Source organism: Callorhinus ursinus, unplaced genomic scaffold (genome assembly GCF_003265705.2).
Source record: "Callorhinus ursinus isolate GAN/ISIS: 27379988/994484 unplaced genomic scaffold, GSC_fseal_2.0 scaffold12, whole genome shotgun sequence".
Classification (NCBI taxonomy): domain Eukaryota; kingdom Metazoa; phylum Chordata; class Mammalia; order Carnivora; family Otariidae; genus Callorhinus; species Callorhinus ursinus.
The window spans coordinates 77161732-77178590 of NW_027397074.1; the positions used below are offsets into that span (position 1 = coordinate 77161732).

Sequence of the window (16859 nt, forward strand, 5' to 3'; positions counted from 1 at the left end):
TGGACACATTCTCAGGACAACAAAAATTACAAAGATGTGTTAAACTTTCCTTTGTAGTTTTCGGTGTTTGTAATAATATCGGTATTGGTATTTCAAAACTTTATTCTTACAAGTTAAACAAGAGATAAAGATTTTCTGTAGAACATAAAGGACTTACAATGATAAAATTGAGGAAACTGAGTGAAAGCACAGGGAAATGTCAATCGAAACTCTAACTTTTTAACAATATGTATTTTTTAGTTCCATTCACCGAAATTCCTTAGAAACAAGTCACCTCTGTAGCAATAACCACCCCTAATGCATGGACTGTGGTCTCTAAGACCATTGTCTGAGACCACCGAAAAGTCCAAGATGAGCCTGGGGCATCTTGTGCCATTTAGTAAGAAAGCTTTTTGGATTTATGGAGGTCCTGTCAAAACATCACAGCAGCTAGCTGAAGGGGTCTCACTGCCTGAGGATGTAACAAAAAGATTAACAATTAAAACACACCAAATCAATAAAAACCCATGCCTGTACAATGATAAAGAAAAAGACAGGGAAAAAAATCATTTCTCACTATTTGAAAAGGCTATTACACAATTCCTTTCTTTGAAAATTAATGATTAAGGAGAGAGTATTAGCAAAGATCCTGCCTTTCCCATTGGAACTATTCTTTCAGGGTAACCAGGCAGCCCCCAAAGATGAAAGAGAACTCTACTTTATACAAGAAATGAAAGAATTACAAAAACATCATTTCACAAAAACTTAATGAATGTATGATGATAGACAAGACTTATTTGGTGCTACAACCGTTTGGTAAATAGCCTATATACCAAAGTTATACCACACAGATCACTTTTGGTGTCAAAAGGAGAAACAGAACTGGAGAGTAGAGGGCTCAGGGCTACCACAACCCTAATCCACCAGGTCAGTTTAGCTTCACTAATAGTAGGTCAGTGGAAGGTAAACAAAGCACACAGAATCACCTCCAGGGTATTCTAGCATAAGATGGTGAACTCGAACCCATGAAACCTTTAGATAACAGCAAATGCAGGGGATGGAGAAGCTCAGCCCTGCCCTAAAAAGAAGCAAGCCCACAGGGGTGCCTGGGTGGCGCAGTTGGTTAAGTGTCTGGCTCTTGGTTTTGGTTCAACTCATGATCTCGGGGTTGTGAGATCAAGCCCCGTGTTGGGCTCTATGCTCAGCTTGGAGTCTGCTTGAGATTCTCTCTCCCTCTCCCTCTGCCTTCCCACTCATGCTCTCTCTCTCTCTCAAATAAGTAAATCTTTAAAAAAAAAAAAAAGAAGAAGAAGAAGAAGAAAGCCCATAGATGGAAAAGGTAAGAGCTTTTACAGGCAACCGCTAATTTCTTCAGTGAGAGACTAGGCCAGACTGAGAGACTAAAAGGAAATTACCACCAGAAATAGTGCATGGTTCCCAATTAGATACTGATTTCAACAAACCGGCTTCAAAGGACATTTGGGGGCCAATTCAGGAAATCTGAATATGGACAAGGAATTAAATGAACTTTACTGAAATACAAGGCTGGAAACTATTCATTGAAAAAAAAAACAGATTATAAAACAGTACTATATCTAACCTCGGTTTTTCTGAAAAAGTATTTGTACCTATAAATGCACAGAAAAGACCTGCAAGGTATAACTGTGGTAATCTTAGTACACACACGTGCACGCATGTGTTGTGTGTTTTGCTTGCCTTTATTTTCTAACTTTTATAATGCAGAAGTAGTATTTCTATAATAATACATTTGAAAAAAAATTAAATAGGCTTTAAATCTCACCATGCTAATCTACAAAAAGCCATCTAAGAAACGATGTATTATCTTTCCAAAATATGCTGTCTACCCATCTCTAACATGCAGGATTCTTGGAATGACTTGGGAACAATCTTTAATGTGGAATTTCATTGCTAAAATGATTCTCTGACAAATCAAAGATTTCCTCCCCAGACTAATAGTGTAGTCAGTCTTTAAAAGAGGTGCCAAATGCCTCCTCGCAAGCACACTTGACCCCCCACTTTCCTGTGAGAAGACACTACCGGCAGAGTTCAAAAACCCTCCAGGAGCAAAGGGAGCCTACCAGGACTTAACACAGCACTCAAGTCCCAGGGAGAAAACACGGGACTGGATATACCTGTTGGCAGAAGGCACCCTTGGACAATAAAGACACATTCACACCCATTTACAAATCCACTTCTCAGGATGACTTTTCTCTGCAACCATCACTCTCAATTTTAGAAGATACACTGTACTCTCTAAAAGGGTGACTTTTTCAGGTCTCTTTGTTGTAGCTTCATACAAAATTCTGGGTAAACAAGACTGGGTTCCTGATCAGTCATTGATTTAGCAAGTCTTAGGAAGTGTGTGCAACGTGTGTGAAGGCACCTTGAGCAGAGAATGGACACACCACAGACGTGTTCTTTCCCTCCCGGAGCCTGCAGTCTAATGGGGGAGGCAGGTGGAAGATAAACCCTAAGTGCTGTGAAGGAAAAGAACGGGGTGCCTTGAGATCAGAGGAGAGGCCCCTAATTCACACAGGAGGAAGTGACATTTTGGTTCTGACCGCGGAGTGAGCAGCAGTGAGTCAGGCAAGAGGCAGAAGAGTCCAGGCAGGGAGACTGGGAGCAACGGTGCAGGGAACAGCTGGGGACAGTCACAGACCTGGAGAGGCCTGGACAGGGTGAAGAGGGGGAGCCTGGCATAAAATGAGACTGGACAACTCAGCAAGGGACCGTGTTGGAGCCACGATATGCAAGATTTGGGGTTTTATCTGAAGTGTGATGGAAGCGGTTGACATCTGAAGTGGGAGAGGGATCAGATCTAATGTGCACTTAAGATCACCATGGACATCGGCTGGAGGCTCGAGAACGGACATAGGGGATGAGCAGGTCGGGAAGACCATGAAGACAGGACACTGTGGTGGGTTAGTCTGGGCTAGCAGCATCCTAACTGCAGCCTGAGGGCCGATCCAGCCAAAGCCTGTTTTTGCAAATAATGTTTTACTGGAACCCAGTCCCAGCCACCCACTGATGTGCTGTCTATAGCGGCTTTCACGAGCGCAGAGCTGAGCAGCTATCCCAGAGACCGGCTGTTCTGCAAAGCCTAAAATACAGTTGACCCCTGAACAACGCAGGTTTGAACCGTACAAGTTCACTAATACGCAAGTCTTTTTTTTACAAGAGTCCCAAAAATGTATTTTCTCTTCCTTATGATTTTTCTTAGTAACATTTTCTCTTCTCTAGCTTAATCTATTGTAAGAATACAGCATATAATACACATACAAAATATATGTCCATCAACTGTTTATGTTATCAGTAAGGCTTCCCATCAAAAATAGGCTATTAATACAGTTTCGGGGGAGTCGAAAGTTATACGTGAATTTTCAACTGTGTGTTTTGATGCCCCTAACCCCATGTCACTCAAGGGTCAACTGTACCTACTATCTGGCCCTTTCCAGAATGAGTTTGCTGACCCCTGGGCCAGGGGATGGCAGTATAGAGAGAAGTGGGCAGGTTCAACATATACAAGTGGGCCTTCATTATTCACGGATTCCATATTTGCGAATTCACCAACTCACTAGAATTTATTTGTAATCCCACAATCAGTACTCAGAGGGTGCTTTCCCAGTCATTACCAGACATGCCTGATGCACGCATTCCCAGCGGAGGTCACACGAGGCCATGCTCTGCCTTCTGGGTTCTGTTCTTGTACTATAGGCAAGTATACCTTCCACTGTCTCTTTAGTACCATGTTGTTCACATTTTTTGGTGTGGTTTTTGTTGGGGATTTAAAATGACCCCCAAGCATAGTGCCGAAGGGCTGTCTAGTGTTTTTCAATGCAAAAAGGCTGTGATGTGCCTTACTGAGAAAATACTTGTACTGGTAAGTTTCATTCAAGCATGAGCTAATAGTCCTATGGCCTGTGAGTTCAATGATAATGAATCAACAATATATATTAAAGAAGATGTCCTTAAACAGAAGCACACATAGACAAGGTTATATATTGATCGGCTGATGAAAATGCGACCAGAGGCTTGCAGGAGTCTAACCTAGGAGCACTGGTTCAGTATTTGCTAATTCAGTATTTATGACAGCTTTATAGAACATAACTCCAGCAAGAAACAAGAATGGCTATATTTGGGAGGCAAAAATCAATACAATTTGGTGATGGATTAAATGTGAAGTAAAACGAAGTCAAGAATGACTCCCAGGTTTCTGATGTCAGCTACTGGGTGGAAGATGATGCCATTTATGGAAATAAAAAATTCTGGAAAAGGCACATATTTCAGAGGGCTGACCCAAAGTTTTTTTCTTTGTACACATTAAAAGGGATACCTGTGGGACATCCAAATAGAGATGGCAAATAGATTGTTGGCTCTATGACTTTGGAACTCAAAATATAAATCTAGGTAGAGATAAAAGTTTGGGAGTTCCTGATACACACAGATGGTACTGAAAGCCCTTGGGAATGCAAAGAGGGGGGCCAGTGCCTAGAGCAGTGAGAAACTTCCTTCCTGAATGAAGGGATGGGTGCACTTAAGGCGTTAGGTGGCTCGATTTAATATAAAAATACTTTGGGGAGGAACATAATTTTGGTGGCACATATCTAGAACCCAGATAAATGTTCAGACCCCTCAACTTACTAATTCTACTTTGGAGAACCTATCCTAAATTCTGGACACACCTTAATGTTATGCTGAAAACACTGAGAAATAGCTCATGATAGTAAAACCAGAAATAACCTTAACATTTGGGGAATGTTACGCTGACAAAACTATTGATGTTTTCCTCTGTAATTTCTTCTACAGATTCTAAATTTAGAAATTTCAACTCCTCCAGAGGTTTAATAAATATCCACTTCTATTTCTTTCAAGCTTACAAAACAAACAAACAAACCCAAAACCGGATTATTTCCCCTTACCTACTCAAAGGCACACTGCTTCAGGGCAGGGGTTTCAGTCAGTTTTGTTCACGGCAGTACACCCAGCACCTAGAACAGTACCTGGCGTGTTGAACGCGCTCCACAGATTTTTGTTGAATTTAACATTTATTTATTTATTTATTTATTTATTTATCACAGAGAGAGGCACAGCAAGAGAGGGAACACAAGCAGGGGGAGCGGGAGAGGGAGAAGCAGGCTTCCCGCAGAGCAGGGACCCCAGTGCGGGGCTCGATCCCAGGACCCTGGGATCATGACCTGAGCCGAAGGCAGACGCTTAACGACTGAGCCACCCAGGGCCCCTGAATTTAACATTTTAATCATGTAGAATTTATGTTGGTATAATGATGTGAAGTGAGAATATCCACTGAGATTTTTCAAATTGCTATCATATGGTCCCACTCCCATTTGTTAAATCAGGTTTCCTTTCGCCCACTGCTTCGTGGCACCTCCTTCATCATCTATTAAATGCTCACAGACAACAGGGCCTTAAATCTGGCTCATGCATTCCGCCCCACGGATGGGTCTGTCAAGCTTCATGCCAAATTTGATGCTTTATGGCTTGTTTTCACGCACGGTAGAGCTAGCCCCTTCGCTCCTCTCCTCTTTCAGGCCTGACTGTTCTATGTCCACCACCTCATCTTTCAAGAAGACCCACAGAAGTCAGTTTCTCAAGTTTTAAGACATTTATGTAGATTTTGATTCAAATGAAGAACATCTACATTTGGAGAAAACCCGAAGAAGAGCATATTTCCATATTTTACTCCCTCATTGAGGAAGGGTTTGGGAGGCCCTTCCGCCTTGGGTCTCTAGCCTGGTGGTCAAGGGCGCCAGCTCTGGGTCCAGGCTGCCTGGGGTCAATGTCAGCTCTACCACTCTCAAGCCGTGGAGCTTTCCTGGACTTCTGTATAACATGATGGTAGCATGAACCTATCCTACAGCCCTGCTTCAAGGATTCAAGGAATTAATGCATGTAAAACCTTACAACAGAACCAGCAGCGGCTAGGGCCTGACAGGCATTAGCTGCCATTTTCATCTTTTCATAATGTTTTTTTTTTCCTTAGAGGTCTCAGTAAGATTGTTCTCAGATGTTTTATCTGTTTTGCTGCTCAAAGGGGGTTCATGTCTCAGCTGCCTGTTACTATATCCATCCTGTACGCCAGCCACCAGACTAAATGCTAGATCATCACGTCAACATGATCCTGTTTGATAAAGAGGAGGCAAATGGGACAGTAGAGCTTCGGGGAGGTGTGTGTGACATTAACACTCTAGAACCATCCGCTCCCTTCTTCAGGGATCCTAATCGCGTATCTCCTTGCTGTATGGTGTGTGGACCACAGGACGAGAGCACGCTCGGGTACCAGGCGGGGTGCAAGCCCTGCCTCTACCAGTTGCTGCTGATGAGACCTGAGACACATTATTGAACATCTCTAAGCCTCGATGTCCTCTTCTGCAAACAGAGATCACACAGCTCTTTACGTTAGTTAATGGAGATACATTATTACTGCAAGAATGACACCTGCCCAGTCTACTCTGAGACCCCAGGGCCAAACTAGATGAGCGACAGACGGGCTGACTCTGGGGGACCAAGAGACAGTAGCTCAGGCCCTGGAGAAGATAGGGTCTCGTCTCTGCTGAGCCAGAGGCAGGAATGCCAGGGCTGGATCTGCACATTGTCCTATGGCTTCAGGAAGTTTCTGCCACCAAAGGGCAGGAGAACTGAAAATAATGATAATGTCAGTTCTCAGACTCTCACTCCTTCAAGGGAAGCTGTAATCAAAACTATCACCATTTTATTTTAAACAGGTACTGACTGGGCGCCTGGGTGGCTCAGTCGGCTAAGCGGCTGCCTTCGGCTCAGGTCCTGATCCCAGGGTCCTGGGATCGAGCCCCACATCAGGCTCCTGGCTCAGCGGGGTGCCTGCTTCTCCCTCTCCCTCTGTCTCGCCCCCTGCTCATGCTCTCTCTCTCTGTATCTCTGTGTCTCAAATGAATAAAATCTTTAAAAAATAAACGAACAGGTACTGATTTTACATTCTGAATGCATTCATTCTAAAACAGGGGTTCTCAATTAGAAATGCAAATTCTCGAGTCCCACCCCAGGCCTAGTGAAACAGAAACTCTGAGGGCGGGGCCCCCCTGATGAGTTTTAACAGGCCCTCCAGGTGATGGGAGATGCCGGAAGTCACAGAACCACCTCTCCCAACAAGGCCCGACACAAATGGGCCCAAACGAGGCTTCCACGTGTCCCCCCCACTTAGACCCTCACACCCACAAGTACGTCGAAGCTAATACACAGCCAAGATACACAAAGTCAAAGAACAAACAGGTAGGTTAAGGAGCCCAGCCGTGGGCAGATGAGGGTGGCACAGAGTGGTGAGATGACATCAAGGAAGGAGAACAGTAGGAGGGGCCGTGCACCTCAAGGGCTCAAACAGACGAAACAGAAAAGCCGTAGGATTTACTAGGCTCTCTGTCAAGTTTCACTGTGGGAGGGACATACTGGTTACTGAGCTACCTCAGCAAGCAACAGGAAATGGGTCAGTTTCATCAACTCTGCTTTATGGAGCGACCAGAGTCGAAGATCAAGGTTGAGGAGCGAAAGAAAGGAAAGCTAACTATCCAGTGAAGCAATCACTAGTCATGACTTGTATAAACAGGAAACATTTCAAGTTGCTTTTGTTGCCCCAGATTTTACAGCAAGAAGTCCCCTTAACAGCACTGCCCTTAGAACAGGGGAGAGGCAGGGCTCCAGCCCTGGACCCCGTACTTTCAAGGTCCCAGCCCCATCCTCCTAGGGGAGGGATGTCCCCCAGGTCAAGAGGTGCGCCCCCTCACGGGCTGGGCACTGTGCTCTAGGTCTCTGGGACCCAGGCCTTCCCCAGGGACCCTGGGTGCAAGTTTTGGTCAGGTCAGTGAGAAAAAAATGACTCTAAACTGCACCTGGAAGATCAGAATTAAAAAAAAAAAAAAAAAAAGCTGCTTAATAGACTCTGAGGTTCTCTGAAACTCATCATAGTTCTACTGGTTTCTCGTTTGCGATTTTTCTGTTTTTGTTAATAAGTAGCTCATGATGACAAGCTGCAAACTTTCTCAGAGAACCATGAGGAACAACTTCCTAAGAGAAGACTCTAAGCGCTGGAGCTGACAGCAGGTGACCTTGCCTTCCTTGGGAAAGGGGGAAATAACTCCCTCTGGATGAGCTCAGGGAGGTGCCATGGGCTCATCAGGACCCAGGAGAACCCCCCCCCGGCCCAGCAGCCCCCTTACAGGTAGGTCTGGGGGGAAAAGGTGAGTGGCTCTGACAGCCTTGCTGGAAACACAACCCCTGGACCTCCAGCTGGTAGCGCGGCCTCGGGAAGCCCCCATTAGGTATTCTGAGTCTTTTATGCACACTGCCCTGGGGGACGAGAACCCCAGCTCTGCCTCCTCCCTTCTCTCTAGGGGACATTAGGGCAACCTCTTCATTGCTCTGGGCCTCAGTTTCCCCCTGTGTCAAAGGTGGGTACTAATGTGTGAAGATACCCCTGGGTTTACACTGTGCCCAGTAAGAGCCCGAGATACTCTGATCTCAATGTTGAATGTGAGAGAGCCTATAAAAAGAATAGATTCTTTAGAAAAATAGGATAAATATCATGATATTGCCAACCCCTGCAAGCTTTCCTGATGGTCATAGGTGTGGAGAGGAAAGCGAAAAGGAACAAATATGTATTGAACCCTTGGGTCAGGCCTGCTGAGAAGGGCTCTATGTATGTTCTCCTATATGACCCCAACCAGAGTCCCCATTCCATCTCCACGGTGCTCACACCTCCCAAGGCAGCACACGGCCTCCCAGCATGGCTCACCCTCTGGCTGCCTCATTCCACTGTCATATCCGGGCCAGGAAAAATTACCTTGTTCAAGTATCATTTTGATAATATCGGTCCCCTTCTCCTCACCATAAAATGTCTCTTGAATTAGAACCCCTTTTAAACCTTTCAACAACTGATCCCAAATACTTAACTGTTCTCGTCTGCTGGTCTGTTTTGTGCTTACCACTCTTCCAGCCAAGCAAAAATTACTTTGCAAATGAATTCCATTATGCACTCTGCTTATTCACCTTGTTAAGCCAGCACAAGAGTTTTGACTGGTTCTGTTGTCTCTTCAAATGGGAATACCTCACTTATCCGACATCCTTGGGAATAAGCTGAGCCACAAAAGTGATCTACACAAATTAATTTCCCATCTTCCAGAAATTTAACCCTTTAGGCAGCCTTAACTCCTTTTTGAAAAAAGTCATGATATAATTAAATGAGAGTTTCTTTATTTTAACCATTTTCCAAAGGAAACATTTCTGTAATATATTAGGGAACCTCCCAGTCTCAGTTAACAGAACATAATGAATATCGATTAATCTTTCCCTGATGGTGCAGGTTATAACTTAATGAATAACAGTAAGCATACTGTGCTGGAGCTGCAAATATAAGTGGTTCAGGGGGTAAAGCTGAACGCATGTGCAAGCGTGTGCACTCTCTCTCTGCCTGTAACGAGCTCCCCTGAAATTTACTTTCCTGCAAGAAGCTGCTATCAGCCTGGATTCTGGTGAGGACGTGCAGTCACAAAGAACTCAGGAGGGTGTAACGTGCTGCCTTTCTGCACAATTTCAAGAATTTACATGCTGCTTTTTGTCAGAGCTCTATAAATTCTTCATTAGGGAGAGAGAGAGGAGAAAGAAAAAAAAAGAACATACTTCCACAACCAGCAATAAACCAGGGTTTTCCAAATCTCCTTACCATAGGACTTTTAACAGGACTGCAGGCACACATACCATTAAAATTTGTTCTTTAATGCCTTATGAAGCCAGAAGTTCTACACAGAACTGGCATGATGGATCACTTTGCTTATGACAAGCTCTTGGAAAAATCATTTTATATTGTGAATCACAACTCCATACATTGAATCAATGAGGTGATACTGATATGGAGGAAAATGGTAAAAATACAGAAGCCAACCTTACTGCATCAGGATGCAATCTGTAACTGTGTGAACCCAAAGTGCTTTTCTACCCAAAGTTATGGCAGCTTCTACAGTAACCTTTCCCCGAGGATGAGCAGCACAACCTGAAGGAAAATGCCTTTGTGCACTCACAGATTAGACTGCGCTCTTTCTTTGATGGTAAAGGTTTTAGAAAGTCTATAGCATTATCACATGCAAGAGTCAATCAATCTTAATTCTGTTTAAACACAGTGGCATTTAATTAATCAGAACCTACAAGAGCAAAAGAAGTTAGGCAAGAATTGCTAAAACAGACTACTTTCAAAACACTACAAATCTCTTCAATGCCATGTGTAGAAATAAGTGGCTGTAAAAAAACCACAAAATTATTTTGCCGTTTTCAAGGTTTGCCTTTTTTTTTTTACTGGCAACTATTTTACTAGCTTACTTTCTAATGGTAAAGTCACTCATCAGAAAGCCACAGGTTGAATGGCCTTGTCCATCAGTATCTTTTGCCTTTTCTGTTGGCTTTAGACCAAAGACAGAGAGGAATACTGGCTGTTAAGGCTGACTCGTAGCCACTCTCATGAACACTTAGCTTACTCGTCACAGAGAACCTGGAAAAACAGGTATGGCTTTAGCTGACTCAGAATCTGTAAAGAATTTGACAAACTGTCCTTTCTAAACCTGGATGAACTGATATTACACAGAATCATCAAGATTCTTGTGTGTGTTCTCGTCTTTCACGAGCCGTTCAACTTTATACACTTGAGTCCTCTGCATTCTGCTTGTCAGATCTGTAGGAGATAAATAAGGTTCTAAAGAGCTAGAAGTAGAGGGGTGAATTCAAAGTGATCAAGTACATTCAGAGTCAAGCAGAAGGTGGCACTGCTGGGGTGAAGGAGGGCTAGACATGCGCAGAAGGCAAATAAAGACTCGGGACCAAGGTGAGAGAAAGCCAACTATCAGTTACCAATCCAGGGCTGGTGTAATGTAAGTTATTACTCAGATATATTAGGAAGAGCCAATTCAGCCAATATTTATGAAGTGCCTACTTGGTTTAACGAACTGCCCAGCTACTGTGGGGGATACAAAGATGAATCAGATTTGGTTCTTGCCCTCCAGGGGTTCACAGTGACGCAAGAATCCTGAACTCATTTTTCTTGTGTACACTGTACTAATGAGACCATTATTAAAGAACTGTATTCGGTCTCGACCACCACCATTTTTTTTTTTAATGTGGAGAAACTAGAGACAGTTCAGAGGAGGGAGAGGACGCAGAACAGGCTCTGTTAGGAAAGAGCTGTAGAGACCCAGTCATTATCTTCAAATATATGAAAGGTTTTAGAGAAAGGAACCGAGTAAAAGAAAACAGGTTTGAATGCCGGCAGGTGAGATTTCAGGCGGGCCCAGGAATTGGCTCAGGAGTCGGGTTAACAGAATCCTGGAATTGGTTACTGAGGGGGTTCCTAGCGTGGGCTTTTCCTGGGGAAAAACAATTGTTTCGATGAACTGGCAACTTCAAGTCACAGACATTCAACCTTCCTGAAGGCAGTAGGATGAACTACATTTTCCCCAGGGTCCTCTCCTGCCCTGGGTTCCAAACCCCCGAGAGGCAGAGCTGGGTTTTCTTCTACAACTCCCTGAGAGATCTGCTGAGTGACCCCCCGAACTATATCCCCACTAATAAGCACCACAAAACCACCTGGAATACAAGATCACAGCCAGGCAGCAAAGCCAGGAATTAATTCTCCAACAGCCACACATGACGTAAGGGTCCATTCACAACAGAACGCAGAACCCTAAATACCAAAAAAAAAACCGAAGTCTCCCAGCAGTGTGTGCAAATTAGAAACATATTTGCATTTACAAGGATACAAAATGTTAAGTAATGAAAGAGGAAGAGATGGTAATTAGAGAGGGTGATTCCTAAGGAAATTTGTAATAGGAATTTCCAATATTCCGAAATGCTTGTTTGATCCAAATTTAAAAATATATTTCAAAGGAAAATAGGGAAATGGGGGTCTTCTCTTTACACCTGAAGAAACACTAGCACATTAAGAATTAAAAACTGGCGCACACACACACACACACACACACACTCCATCTTGAGTCAGGCCATGATCCACTGAGCCCACGTGTACTTCTGACTTTCACTTCCCATACCCCCTGAACTCCTCGAAGTCAGGGACCCTACATAAATGCTTTTAAGTGACTTCATTAAAGATGTGCCCTGTCTGTAAGGTGGTGGGTAACAGCGCCCACCTCGTGGGGGCCTGTAAGGACAGTGAGTTCATGGGAGTGGAGAGAGCAGCACAGACTAAGTAGAGCCTAAGGCACGCTTGGTGCTGTGAACTTCAGGCATCTCGGTTTCTTGTAGAGGAAAAATAAAGACCTCCCTATACTCCAGCTTTTCAGCTTTTTTTTTTTTCCCCCAATAGAGTACTGCCATATTAAATGGAACTATTACGAGTTTGGACCCTTTCAGGTTCACACTCTACCGGTGGTTATATAAAGTCGGCTGGCATTATTCTGAATCCCGTCTTTGATAGCGGCCGGAAGTGCTGCAATTGTCATCATTAGACTACCAGAAAGCACTGGCAAACTACATGTTCAGAGAACAATAAAAAATGGTTACATATCATACCCTCTTGATCATTGCTACTTTGTTTCATATAAACCTCAAAGGTAGTTCCCCAAGATTAGTCTCTATGGGAGAAAAGAAGAGAAATGAAACATTTAAAAAAAAAATTAAATAGGAAGACTAGAAGCAGCTGTAACTTGCATAAGGCACCAAATTTTTTCTTGTAAGAAAACTATGTTGAATGCATGATGAGCCAGACCCTGGCCTGGGATTGAGTGGCTGCTGGCCCTCTGAGGAGGTCCTTGGTGAGCCACCTCTCCCTTTCCGGGCCGGCCTGGGGGCAGCATGGGTCTTGGTCGGGGCGAAGGTGAATCTTTCATACTTTGGGATACTTTCACAGAGGCACAGCTGCGGCTCCTGAAACTCTGCTCTAACGGTTTGTTTCCTCATTTTTAAAGTGGCATAGAATGTGAGAAATTCTCTACCTGAAACCAGCAGAAACAGTGGGAACAGAAATCCAGAAAGGTCACAGAGGGGGTCAAAAAGGCTCTTTCTTCTGTGGCCATAGGGGATTTATTGTTGCTGGTGCCCAAACTGGAGGAGGAATAGCAGGAGATTAATAATTGAAATGTTGCTATTATTGGTTTTCTAAACTATTTGTGGGCTATTCTTTCCCTGGAGTCATCATGCCCGTAAGCAGCCCCCCAAAATAGAGGGATTTAACACATACTAACAAAATGCCTACTACAGCCAGGCACTTTACAGGTACTCATTTCTAATGGAGTCCTCGCACAATCCAATGAGGCTTAAAAACACAACGAAGCTCTGAGAAGTTAAGTAACATGCCCAAAGTCATCAACTAGATTCAAACCCAGGTCTCTGATTTGATTACCGGACCACACTGTCCAGAACTGAGGGTAAAATTAACGAGCCTTGATTCACTACTCAAAAGCGGTGAGAATGAAAACAATATTTATACTTACTCATTTTAAAAATATAAAACACAAACACAGGAAAAGATATTTTAGAACATGTGTCATCAAATTCTTTTAATGGAAGATGATTCAGAATCCATTTCTTGGTAGGCATTTTGGTAGGTGTCTTCAGACTCATCTGATGAGAGATTTCATTATTAGAGTTTTGGGAAGTCTGTGTAAGCCAATACTAACTGACATGACACATCTCGGGTATGGTGGAACATAATTAACTTGGAATTTAGGGTCCTCTAATTCAGAACCTATGGCAATATAGACCTATGTGGCTGGCCTTTGTACTACATATTGAAAAAAAGCCTTGCTAAGCAAGTTGATGGAGTAAACACAATTGCAAGGCAAATGTTTAACTTTCTAAAGAAAATAAACCTTTTTAAATAAGTCTAACTTAATCAGTACCAAGTTACTGAAAACGAATGTGCTATTTATAAACCTAACCTTAAAAGCGAGTAGCAGGAGACTGGTAACACTTTGCTACCCATTAATCTGTATTATCAAACATACCCTGTTTCAAAAGCCGCATTTCTCTCTAAACAGCTCACAGTTCGGAATGCTCCACTGTTGCATTCAGGCCTTCGCCCAGTATCCCAACTTGGGGCAACTGCACCCCATTCAAACGAATGGGTGCACGCCCGAATTCCAGCTGAAATGCTTCACCTGTCATCATCCCGCTCCTGAGTAGAACCCTATGTTCGATTTTTTTAGTAGCTCAAAAATGATTAGAAATCTCCTCGGCGAACTCCCCAGAAAAACCCTGCTCCTCCAGGATACACACCAGGAGCCCATGCATTCTGACTGGGATACGGTAAAAATCAGGCTGACTGAATCCAGCAGATATCGCCAAGGAGGGGAAAAGGAGGTCACCGGAGTCTTAGAAGCACTCATCACACTAAGTGAATGTAGGTTCCAGCAGTACAATCCTTTATAGAGGTCACCTGTCTGTTTCAGAGCATGACCAACAGTCTCCTTCAAAAAGACCCAGGCCTGAGCTGTGCCCAGCGAGGCTGGACTGGTTGAGGAGGGGAGAGGAGGAAGCCTAGGGAAATTAGGATAAAGACACACAGCAACTCCAGCAGAGTCGAAGGGTACAAAGTGGAGGAATAGTTAAAAGACAGCACACAGGCAAGACCGAGCAAAACCCGGGGTGGAAAGAGGTGACCAGGTAGGTCATCTGGAACAGGGAATGAAGCCTGCAAATGAAAACAAGTGAGCTCCTGAGACCTTTGAGATCCACGATTATGCTTAAACCTTAACACCTTACCCACCCACAATTCTTTATCTGGTGTAATGCACAGAAAGAACACTGTAGTTGGACCAGGAGTACCAAGTCTTAGCCTAGGGGGTATGGCCTACATTCCGTATGGATTTAGAACGATAGGAAAGGGAGAGAACCAGCAGTTTCTGAGACGGGCTTCTTACAAAGTTGACAAAATACATCCCAACCCCCCTCGCCCCCCCCCCCCCGCCCCGCCCCGTACCCAGCCCCTTGCAAAAGGGAAAGCAGCCCTTTACTACAGTTCTGAATTCAATGCCAAGTTCCCTCCCTAATGCACACCCGGAGTGTCCAGCAGAGGGAGTCTCAAGGAGGTACTTAATAAAGAGAAAATTGTTTCATTTTAACACTCCATAGACAGTGGGAGCATTGACTGTAGCCCCCTCCCATAGACACAGACGAACAATGACTGCCCGACATGGGTTCTCCTCCCATGTTCACAGAGCCACCGGCTCGTTCTATTCTGCCTGGTGGAGTGATCAGAAATTTCGTTTTGTTTTGTCGAATGGTTAAATGGACCTTGTGTTCTTCAGAATCGAAGAGGAAAGCCCCTGGAATAACATCTCTCTGTTGCCTTCTAAACAGCCCCTTTGTTTCTGAGAGAGTCTGAAAAAAAATATTTACAGTCCATAGGTTATTTACAGCCTCATTATCCAGGGCCTGACTGGTAACTTTATTCCATCCAGAAACCAAATTCATTTGGAGCCCTGGAACTAATAACAGATTTTCTTTTCAGATAAGTTTTTTTTTTTTTTTAAATCTGCCTCTTGTAACAGAGATAAAACTATTAATGCGTTCCCTGTCTCACTCGCCAGCACTGTTCTCGGATTTATAGAAGGATTAAAACCTCCTCTCCCCGCCCCTCCTCTCTGCTCCACACAAACCCTTTCCCCTCTCATTTGCTATTTCACCCACAGAATATCTGACAATATCAGAGCAAAAACCGAAAGAAAGCCAGATGGACCAACGCTAAAAGTATGTAAAGGCTGCTATTTCAATGATTTCATAAGAAAAACATTTTCGCGATGAAATGACTGAAAAAATCGGGCACCCTTCGGTTTAAAATTCTTTCTACTACAAGCACACAAAAACACACCGAAGTGTAAAAACTTAGTTGATTCTGGTTTGATTTCTGGCTGGAAGCTGACAAGAACTGACTGAAGAGAAACGAAAGAGAGAGGGAGGGCAAGGGGAAGTGGAGTGCTTTTGCCCTCCGTTCTTTTCTTTCTTCCTAAAGACAGATCAGAAAAATGACCCCACGCCAGGTGAAGGTGCACCACGCAGGTTTACCCAGACCGACCAGGGAAAACGTCTCGGCCGCCACCCCCCACCCCGACTTGAAAACCTAAACTACATTTTCCCTTACACACGCTAATGCGGGGAGATTTTAGCCAATTTCATTGTTCTGCCTGGGTCTGAAATGGACTTTTCCTCTGTACCCCCCTCTCATCACCTAGCCCCATACATTCCGATTCGACAGCCCCCCCCCCCAAATCAGAGGCTCGCGGAGAATAAAGGAGTGTGGGGAGGGAGTGGAGAGCAGTGGAAAGGGGAGCCGTGGGGACAGAGTGGAAAGATCACCCTAAAGGTAATTTTCTTGGGGGGTGCGGGGGGAGGACGACAGCTAAACCGCATCACCTTTATTTATTCCAAATAAATGAAAAGCACAGTCACGGGTCTGTCTTTTCCCAGGCGCCCCCTCCCAATTTCTTTTCTTCGGGCAGTAGCCCACCCTCGCACCCCCACCCCCCCCCCCCCCGCCTCTTTCTCCACCCTGGAAATAAGATCCTGTTAAATTCCGGATCCCGGCCGTTCCGTGGGCAGGGGAGGGGGAGGCGGGGAGGGGTCGGGAGCCGGTTAAAGCCCCGGGGGTGGGGCGCCGGGGGCCGGGCGCCCGGGGGGCTGCGGGCCGGGGGCTGCCCGGCTAGGGGCCGCGGGCAGAACAAAGCTGCGGGGGCCGCGGCGGCCGGGCGGCGCTGGGCGAGCGGGGTCGGCGGGCCGGGCGCCCCTTACCTTCGTACACTGGGGCCATCGGGGCCGGGGTGTCCGCGATTCATGGCAACGGAGAAGGGAACGCGGCGCGCGAGCTCGGCCCCCCC

The 16859-nt window shown here is 44.8% G+C and overlaps 1 protein-coding gene across 5 annotated transcripts in view; it reads right to left on the reverse strand.

Annotated features, from left to right (window-relative positions):
• HIPK2 (homeodomain interacting protein kinase 2) overlaps positions 1-16859 on the reverse strand; it is a 186762-nt gene extending 169903 nt beyond the window's left edge. For all 5 annotated transcript variants that reach the window (XR_012380366.1, XM_073899270.1, XM_073899268.1 and 2 more), the window contains exon 1: positions 16774-16859. Coding sequence is in view for 4 of the 5 variants with exons in the window: in XM_073899270.1 (XP_073755371.1) it covers positions 16774-16792 (19 nt within the window). In the remaining variant the exon portion in view is untranslated. The remainder of the gene's footprint in view (positions 1-16773) is intronic.